This window comes from Malus domestica, chromosome 14 (genome assembly GCF_042453785.1).
Source record: "Malus domestica chromosome 14, GDT2T_hap1".
Lineage (NCBI taxonomy): Eukaryota > Viridiplantae > Streptophyta > Magnoliopsida > Rosales > Rosaceae > Malus > Malus domestica.
In genome coordinates, this window is record NC_091674.1 from 15799701 (window position 1) to 15810437 (window position 10737).

A 10737-nucleotide genomic window follows, 5' to 3' on the forward strand; every position below is an offset into this window, starting at 1 on the left:
TTAGACCATGATCTTGACAACGGTTTCGATTTTCATTAGAAGGTCTATCTATTTGCAGCGAGGGAGAGGGAGAGGAGTGGACGAAACCGCTTAATTTTAAATTTTTTACCAACTCCTCTCGTCTATTTTCTAGGAGTGTGAAATTTGAAAGATTTCAAATTTTGGGAAAATTTCGAAAAAATTTTAATCCCGCCTTCTGATTTTTTTTTAAATAGTGTGCATAATTGCATCACATTTAATGTCCGTGGTAGATAAACCAATGCGGTGTAATTACTAATAATATTGACCACGGTTAATATCTGTGGTGGTTTAATATTTTCATAACGTGCTAATTAAGACCGTGGTAGTAAATTATTTTATTATGACGGGCCATTACTTGCCTGTTGTAAAACACTATTATCTACAACATGCTGACTAAGTCCGTGGTAAATGGTCACTTTTTATAACGGGCACATAATGTCCGTGGTAAAATTAATGTGGTAAATGAGTTATTTTCTTGTAGTGATCATATATTCAAAAGCCAGCTTTTCTAATAATATTTTCTTTCAAGTATTTCAATTATTACTATTTTCCTGCATGTTCCATTTAATCGAATGGCTTATACTCTTGTTTTAGTTATGCAAGCAGTATGTTGCGAAAATTTGATAAACAAAATTAAACTCATTAAGTATAGAAAATTGTTGCGAAAATTAGATAACCAAAATTAAACTCATTAAGTCTTGAATTTTAGTGCTCGTAAGTATACAAATCGGATGATTGTATAGCATATAAGCATGGATATCGTCCCACAGAGATCAAATTGATTCTAAAAGTCTTACTAATTAAATTGAAACAAATTATAGTTGAGAAGCTTTAACAAAAAAAAAAGAAAGATATGATTTGATTAAACTGAAATGAAATACAACTTAAAAATAAAATGCGTAAAATAATAAGATTAAAATATAAGAAAAGAAAACTTAGGGCACCCGAATTCACCATAACCAATTCTACTCAATTCCTTTAATATGTTATGCTCAAGTAGTTCCTCAATATTGACAATCAATTTTCCCTAAATTATTCAACGGCCATCAAAAGTATCCTTACTTGTTAACCATCTATGGCATCTAGATGAATTTAAACAAGTAAGAACACATTAAGCTCTACATAAATCGTTGGAAAATCAAACAAACCCTAATTGTATGACATCTACAAATAGGTGTTTATGGTATCAGTTGCAAGAAGTTAAACCCAAGTTAAGTATGACATCTACTCTAACTTGCATGAAATCAACCTAATTTAAACCTAGATGGTGATCAAGCATCTAAAAAAAAATCAAGCGCATTACAATTAAAAAAGATACTCAATAAAGATGAAAAACTTGATAATAACAATGTCAGAAGACAATTAAGTATTCATGATCAGGCTACATCGTAGCCCTAGCAAAGAAAAACTCCAATGTACTTCCTCTTTTCCCTTCCTTGCAGCAGCCCCCTGTGTAGAATTGTGCTTTTTTTATATTTTATTTTATTTTTTCTCTCTAGTTGTTGGCTGACTCTCCACAAGGAGAATGGATTTGCTTAATATAAAACCCACGGTAAGAAGGTATTAAAGGCTACTTGAAATCGAATTAAAACCCCACCAAACTCCTAAACATAATGGACTTTAAAACTTTATTAAAAAAATGAAAAATAAACGGAAATAATAAAAACTAGAAATTAAGTTCTCTTCTAAAGTTCATTGAATAGCATTCCCATGTCTATTTGATTCCAAAACCGCTCGATTTCATCTTCTTGTTGTAATGCACATGTCTTTGCACATCTAGTTAGCCACTGAAATTACTGTAAACACTCGAAACTCCATTTTCCACTTCTTTTATCACTTAACTCCCATATTAAATGCTAAAAAATAAAGCAATATATAAATTAGTGCATTTAACCCATTCATTTATACAAAATCCAAAGGAAATATATGATAAAAATATATGAAAATATGCACCCATCACAGTATCTATTTGATTGCTAGATTTTCTTTTCATCGTCCTATATAACATGTGGATTTCTTAATCTCCTAACTAACGTGGAACTCTATTCATTTTCCTGCCCAGCATCATAGCATATGCTGTTCTATTCATTTTCATTTCTTTTTTTTGGTCTGATATTCATATTCGTTTCTAAGAAAACTGAAATTCACTTTCTGCTATAAATCAAGGAAGCTGAATTGTACGCATCATTTTTCACCTCATGCACATTCCCTGAGCCGCGGGTGCTTGTGGTGGGCGGTTCCGATTATTGGCCGACCAAGTAAATCAACTTCAATTTCCTGGTCATGCTAACAAAAAAGCGGATCTTGTACAAAAAAATAAAAATAAAAAAGAAAGGCAAATATCTCACCTCACTTATGAAGAATTAGTTGGAGCTGAGCTCTGAACTATGCTTTTTTTGAATGCTAAGTTGAACAAAACAAAAAAAAAATAATCAAAAACCGAAATTAAAATAGGTATACAAAAAGTAAAAATAAGTGTGCAGAAAATCACTCCCTACTCTAATTATCAAAAACCTTTACCAATATCTTTACCTTTATTCAAAAACAAAGGTTTAGCACTAAAGAGACGAGTGGTAGATTGCTCTATTTAATAAGACATTCTATTTGATCCACTATGTTCTAATTTAAAAAAAAAAAAAACATAATTTATCTTTTTTTTTTTTTTTTTTAAATAATCCTTTTCATCCGGCTCATCAATTTGGGGGCAGAAACCGACTTTTTTTTTTTTTTTTTTGGCAAACGCAGAAACCTACTTTGACTTTCTTCTTAATTATTTTTTTCAATTATAAAAAAAGAAGAAGAGATTTTTAGGGTTTTTCTGCATATACAATTGCCACTAACTTCATCACACCCAATAGCGTTGGACTTAGGTTATGACGGGACCCACCACCCTCCACCATCTATCCCCCCACCGTTAAATACTCATTGCATTCGAATCAAATTCTTACTTCGCCAACACATTACCCTCCAATTTTTAAACTTTATCATTTATGCTTGCAGAGACCAAAAAGAAGGCTCCGATCATAGCCACCAACCAACCTCACGTTCATGGCGACCAAGTTCTTGGCCCTATGCATACGCAACGAGAGCTGGGGTGACCTCTCACCCCGGCCCCACTACCCCTCCATGCCAAAGTACCCCAAAGGTGTGGCGGCTGAAGAGACCAGCCTGGCAGCCGGAGCTGAGGATAAGGCTTTGTTCTCTGTCACGGGCATGACGTGCTCCGCCTGCGCCGGGTCAGTCGAGAAGGCCGTCAAGAGGCTCCCGGGGATTCGCGAGGCTATTGTCGACGTCTTGAACAACCGGGCGCAAGTTATGTTCTTTCCCAATTACGTTAACGTAAGTCGCTTTACCTATCACGAGGATCTTTCATTTGTTTTTTCTTTTGATTACTGATGGTGTCACATTGAATGTAAAATTTTAATTTTGTTTTGTGTTGATTGTGGCCGGGATCTAAATAATTATCTTCATGTTTATATGTGATGTGTCTTGGAATTGCTTCTGCACTTTTGCACACCAAGAAATTGTCCTATTAATTTTACAAATAAGTTAATGAAAATTGGGATTTTCTAAGCTTCGATTCCAGACATAATCAATTCTATACCAAAAGAAAACTTAGTTGTGGCATTTGGATTGAGTTTGCACACTAAACTATTATTTTTAGCTTTTGAATTGAGTGAACCAAAGAAGAATTAAAAATAAAAAATGAACAATAAGTTGTTGAATGAAAAAACGAGTTTGTGGAAATCATTTCTCTAACAAAATTTTCTTTCCACGGAAAAAAGATGTACTTGGAGACCTAATCCAATGTCAACAAAAGAGATGTTATAAGTTCATATTCTGTTTATATATTTTTCTAGGTTGTAGGTATTGAGCTTAATATAAAGGATAATGATAGGGAGATCAAATTTTTTAAACCAAATTGCAAATCAAATTATGAGTCACCAATAAGAAACAATCACGTTAATCGACACTTAATTAATCATCCAAACATCTATAATCACATCATTTGATTTGTGAATTTGGTTTAAAAAAATTTGGTCTTCTTAGCATTACCTTAATATAAAGCCAGGTGCCTTGTAATTTGGTCATGAATCAAGTATCAAGACAATATATATATATATATATAAGTAGAGCATCTTATTTTGCTCATAAACCTCTTAAGTCACGGCCTTAATTAACTGACAAAGAGTCTTAATCATAGTTCTAATCTTCGACTTAGCTACATAGTTTGTAGAGATTCACAAACCTATTTTTCTTTAATAAGAAAAAAAAAAGACTTCTCTTCCGCACCAAGTACAACCCAAACTACTGTCTATTAAAATATAAGCAAGCTTTAGCCTCTAGAATATGTATGTAAAAACGAAACTAATACTATATGACGCCTAACACTTTCACCAACGAGCTCAACATTTGTTTGAGTAGACCACTAACTTTTGTCAATTGGTTTTTGTTTACTTTATTTAATCCAACGGCAAGAAAATAAAGATTGGTGTGTGAGGAGAGAAAATGAAAGTGTAAAAATTATTTTCCTAATTTAATCCTATATATAGCAGATTTGCACCTTAATTCAGAAACTGTTCTGGTATGTTAGCCTATGTATATGTCTTCTATTAACAACGAGAGTACCCAGTTGAAATAAACAAACGATGAACAGTTTGAGGAAGATGCCATGATTTGAAGAAAATGAATTTTTCTGAAGAAGCTCGCAGGGGGAGTTGGGAAGTTCGATTTTTGTCTTTTAATTTTTTGAAAAAAAATGAATTTTTCTGTATTGGCAGTTGGACTTTTTTTATAGCTGTTGTCTTATCTCTTATCATAGGCGGAGACTATTCGCGAGACGATTGAAGATGTTGGATTCCAAGCCACTTTGATTAATGATGAGGAGGGAAATGAGAAGTCCACATTGATATGCAGAATTCTGATAAAGGGAATGACTTGCACTTCTTGCTCGACCACTGTTGAATCAGCTTTACAGGCAGTTGATGGTGTACAAAAAGCCCAAGTTGCCTTAGCAACTGAAGAAGCAGATGTTCACTATGATCCAAAGATTGTGAGCTACAACCAGCTGTTGCAAACCATTGAAGACACTGGATTCGAAGGCAAACTCATTACTGCAGGGGAACACATGAGCCGGATAGAGCTTGAAGTTGATGGTGTAAGGACCGATCGTTCAATGAGGATACTTGAACAGTCTCTTCAAGCACTCCCTGGTGTGCAAGCTGTAGACTTCGATTCTGAAATCAAGAAAATCTCTCTTTATTACAAATCAGATATTACAGGGCCAAGAAGTTTCATTAATGTGATTGAAACAACCGGGTCCAGGCGTTTCAAGGCAAGGATTTTTCCAGGAGGTGAAGCAGGAAGAGATAGTCATAGAAAGGAGGAAATTAAGCAGTATTTTAGAGTCTTTCTGTGGAGTTTGGTTTTCACTATTCCGGTGTTTTTAACCTCCATGGTCTTCATGTATATTCCTGGAATTAAGCATGGCCTAGAAACTAAAATTGTGAATAATCTCATGATTGGGGAGCTCATGAGATGGATTCTGGCCACCCCGGTGCAATTCATTATAGGCCAGAGGTTCTATACTGGGGCATACAAATCACTGCGCCATGGTTCCGCCAATATGGATGTGCTAATCGCATTAGGAACAAATGCAGCCTATTTTTATTCGGTCTACTCGGTAGTGAGAGCTGCTACCTCTCCAGATTTTATGGGGACTGATTTCTTCGAGACTAGTGCCATGCTTATTTCATTCATTCTCCTTGGAAAGTACCTAGAGGTATTAACTAAGGGGAAGACATCTGATGCCATTGCCAAATTGATGGACTTGGCACCTGAAACAGCGGCATTGTTGGCACTAGATGAAGTAGGAAATGTGATAAATGAACAGGAAATTGATAGTAGGTTGATACAAAAGAATGACATACTTAAAATTATTCCAGGGGCGAAAGTAGCTTCAGATGGTTATGTTACATGGGGGCAAAGCCATGTTAATGAGAGTATGATAACAGGAGAAGCACGACCAGTCGCAAAAAGAAAGGGTGACTCGGTCATTGGAGGTACTTTGAATGAGAATGGTGTCCTACATATCAAGGCAACTAGAGTTGGTTCAGAAAGTTCCCTTTCCCAGATTGTACGGCTGGTTGAGTCAGCTCAGATGGCCAAAGCTCCTGTACAGAAGTTTGCTGACCGCATTTCCAAATACTTTGTGCCACTGGTTATAATTATAACATGATTAATCACTTAAGTTCTGTATGGATTTCTTTTGGTTTAATTGAAAGGATACCAGAGGCTTTTTCTTAAGACGTGGCTCTAATTTGCAGGTGATCCTACTTTCATTCTTGACCTGGCTTTCCTGGTTTTTGGCTGGAAAATACCACAGCTACCCTGAATCTTGGATACCATCTTCCATGGATAGCTTTGAGCTTTCTCTTCAGTTTGGAATTTCTGTCATGGTTATAGCATGCCCTTGTGCTTTAGGCCTAGCAACTCCCACAGCTGTCATGGTTGGAACTGGAGTAGGCGCATTTCAAGGTGTATTGATCAAAGGAGGCCAAGCATTAGAAAGTGCACATAAGGTTAGAAAGCAGCATCCTTCTTGTAGATTGATATGTTCTTATTTTTCTGCCTTGGGACAGTATAAAAACAATAAATTATGCAATTTCACCCGTTAAGCGAAGTCTACGAATAGTGTAGTTTCATTTTAAATTTTAAAAAATTTAGGTATGTTCTTATTTTGTTCACAAAGTTATGGACCAAAATATAATTTGATTTTCCTTTAGTCAGTTGATGTAGTCTAACTATATTCTTCCTTAGTCTTACCCTGAGGTGTCCATCAGAATTTTCATATTTTCTTCTTATATATCTGATTAATGATGTTTTAGGTGAACTGCATTGTGTTCGACAAGACGGGGACTCTAACAATTGGAAAGCCAGTGGTTGTCAACACGCGACTTTTGAAAAATATGGTGCTTCAAGAATTCTATGAACTTGTTGCTGCAGCTGAGGTAGGTTTAAAGATTTGAAACACATATCCTCAGTATTTTCATTATTAGCCCCATTGATTTAAAACATTATGATTATGTATATGATTTATACATATCAGGTGAATAGCGAACACCCGTTGGCTAAGGCCATTGTTGAGTATGCCAAAAAGTTCAGAGAAGACGAAGAGAATCCTGCTTGGCCAGAAGCAAAACACTTTGAATCCATTACTGGGCATGGGGTGAAGGCCATTGTTAGGAACAAGGAAATAATTGTTGGCAACAAGAGCTTGATAGTGGAGCACAGCATTGCGGTTCCAATTGATGCAGAAGAGATACTTGCAAAAGCGGAAGGACTCGCTCAAACTGTAATTTTAATAGCTATAGATGGAGAAGTGGCTGGAGTTCTGTCCATATCTGATCCACTGAAACCAAGTGCTCGAGAAGTAATTTCCATACTCAAGTCTATGAAAGTTACAAGTATAATGGTGACAGGTGACAACTGGGGAACTGCAAATTCTATCGCTAAGGAAGTTGGAATTGAGACCATTATAGCAGAAGCCAAACCCGATCAGAAAGCAGAGAAAGTGAAGGATTTGCAGGTACATATGATATAATTTCGTTAATATGTTACAAACTACAAGAGTAAGTTCTTCACTTCATGCGCACCGCATACACATTACTTAATTTCATTATTCACAGGCTTCAGGCTACACTGTGGCAATGGTGGGAGACGGAATCAATGACTCACCGGCACTTGTGGCAGCAGATGTAGGAATGGCAATTGGTGCAGGAACAGACATTGCCATTGAGGCAGCTGACATTGTTCTAGTGAAGAGCAACTTGGAAGATGTGATAACTGCGATTCACCTTTCTAGGAAAACCTTCACCCGTATCCGTTTGAACTACATCTGGGCTTTGGGATATAACGTTCTTGGCATTCCAATAGCTGCAGGAGCCCTATTCCCACCTACTGGATTTCGTTTACCACCATGGATTGCTGGAGCTGCAATGGCAGCTTCTTCTGTCAGTGTTGTTTGCTGCTCTCTGCTGTTGAAGAATTATAAGAAGCCAAAGGTTCTGGACAACTTGGAGGTACGCGGAATAAGTATTGAGTGATCAATAAGGAGCTTTTTAATTCTGTTGTGTGCGTGCGTGTAGGACTCGAGTTTTAGTAATTTGGGTAGTGGTTTGGCTGAAGAAGCAAATATGTATATATGCGTGTACAAATGCAATCTTCATTAGAACATCAGATATATATGAATTTGCAGTGTTGTTACCTTACGTAATTGATGGATACTTAACCATCATACATCTAACAAATTAAATCATCCATGAAAAAGGAAGATCACCCATTAATTCGATTGCCATCTGAAAGTGAATTACTGGTAGTCTTGGAAGCCCGAAGAGGCTCTACAACATTGAAAGCCCCTTCAACTTAACAAATAACTCAAAAACGCTTTACGTGAAAACCTTCACTCTATGTGAAACCCTTCTCACATCTCTGAGCAATACATTAACTATTACAACCCTCCTGTCAACATATCTTCGGCTTGGATAAGTAAGCAGCATTGTGTTGGCACCTGGCGACATCTTATAACTAAGAAGCACCAAAGTCGTAGAACCAGGTGAACCAATAACACCTTCAGTTTGGATAAGTAAACAACATTGTTTTTGCTCAGTTGGTTATTTATCCATGTCTCGACATGCAAAGAGTATCTAATTCTTTCGCCTATATAGGTCATCTCATTAGCTTCTCGACGAAGTGAGGTGGTCATCTCATTAGCCTTTCGACGAAGTGAGGTGTTACCAGGTTACCTCGTGTTCGGCACATTGAAAGTTGAACCAGTTATTCAACTTTGTAGTGATACAGTAACCTTATCTTTAGGTTTTAGAACCTAAGGCTGAGACTTGTTCCTTCCTCCGCCGTATTCACTCAACACCACCCCATCTATTCTACTCACTGACCGAGTTCAGTATCGAGTTAGCACGCTCATATTCACAAGAAGGACATAGTTAGCTCATAGTTGTTCAGTCTACGCATTAGGTAGGTATTGTAATTTTTAGGGTCAACAATAGTATAAACATTAGTTCTAGATCGACCATCTGTTTCGTCTGTAAGTCTTGCCTCTTTGAAAACTCTTCCTTCCACAGCCACCTTAATCATGGGATATGATGACCGTGGAATCAAATCACTTTGAAATGTTCATGCCTTTTCGGGTTGATTGACTTTAATTATTACCTATTTGAATCTCCCATGTGCCATTCTCCTTTGGCACCCATTTCATCGATTAGTTCTCTTATTTTGTCTACCAATATTCTCTCCTTACATGATTTTATCCTTATAATTTATTCATTACATCATTAATAATAACTTGAGTAAGATAAGTGGACACATGTGAAATGAAACTTGAAAAAGTAACCGTTTTGGCTACCTAGCTAGAAGCATTTCCTTGTAAGCCATCTCCAATAGAGAGGGCTAAAGGTCTAAAAGTGTCAAAAAAAAAAAGGCCTGATTTGCGTAAAAGTTCATCTCCAACCGATGGTTGGACTATAATTTTATGGAGCCCATTGGGGCTCAACTCCTCAGTTGCAATAATTAATTCAAATTCAACGGCTAGATTTGAAACATCTAACAGTAGTTTAATTAAATTAACCAATGAATTTAAAGTATAAACTTAAAACTAATAAATTATTGAGGAGATTAGATTAAGCCCGTTCAGCTGGAGATGTTAATGAGTATTATATGACACTGTCCCTGTAAATATAATTTTTGTATGACTATAATTTTAAACGAGAACTATATTTGACTCTTTCGATTGGAAATGACCTTAGAAACTAATGAGAAACACCAAACTGAGAAGACGAAGAAAGTAATACGGACAAAAGGAGTTGCGAACTGGAAGAGAAAGACAAGTACCAACACCCACATCTTTTTTCTCTCACTCACCACTCCTAGCTAAGCAAATCCCACGTTATTTTCATCTCTCTTTCTAAATCTCTCAAACCTTGCTGCATTGTCATCCTCTTCCTCTCTCAGAACTTTGGAAAGAAAATGGCCAAAATCTGAATGCAGCTGTATTTAGCTCCAAAGGAGGTACGTAATCAAGGTACAAACTCTGAAAGTTTCCACACTCTTTAATATTATATGTTGGTATTAAAAAGCTTCTAGCTTTGTTAAATTCTACTTTTGCTTCTCTGCTTGTATTTTTTCATGTATTTTTATTTTGGTTTGTCAAAGTGCGTGTGTGTTGAGAAATTAAGTCAGAAAGTTTTACCTGCATTTTCAGTTTTAGGCCCCTTAATTCTATATTTTACTGTTCTGCTTCGGTGTGTAAGAAAAATGAGGACTTTACAACTCTCTTGAGAAATATTATGGGTTTTCTCAGTGGATTCTGTTTGGTTCCTGAGAAAGGGAAGGAAAATAGTTGAACCATATACCTCACGTCTTGCAAATATTTAATTATCTGGACTTACATTATAATGTTACATTTCCTGCATTTTCTTGATAACTTTTGATATTTTCTTGACATTTTTTAAGGACATATCTGTCGATTTGTCTCCTGAACTTGTATAGAGCTGTCAATTTTCTTCCTGAACTTAATTTAATTTTAGCCTATTCTCCCTGTTTGGTTCCTGACACTTTTTAAGGGAATATTTATTGATTTGTTTAATTTTGGCTAATTATAAAAGTTCAAGGGAGAAATCAGCTAAAATTAAAATTTAAGAG

The 10737-nt window shown here is 36.1% G+C and overlaps 1 protein-coding gene across 1 annotated transcript; it reads left to right on the forward strand.

Moving 5' to 3' along the window:
• The first annotated feature begins 2967 nt into the window (after positions 1–2967).
• Positions 2968–8291, forward strand: LOC103454742 (probable copper-transporting ATPase HMA5). Its single transcript, XM_008394339.4, has 6 exons — positions 2968–3360; positions 4844–6241; positions 6348–6602; positions 6909–7031; positions 7130–7609; positions 7710–8291. Exons 1-6 carry the CDS (start codon positions 3070–3072, stop codon positions 8124–8126), a joined length of 2964 nt encoding a protein of 987 aa, XP_008392561.1. The 5' UTR covers positions 2968–3069; the 3' UTR covers positions 8127–8291.
• Positions 8292–10737: the final 2446 nt, after the last annotated feature.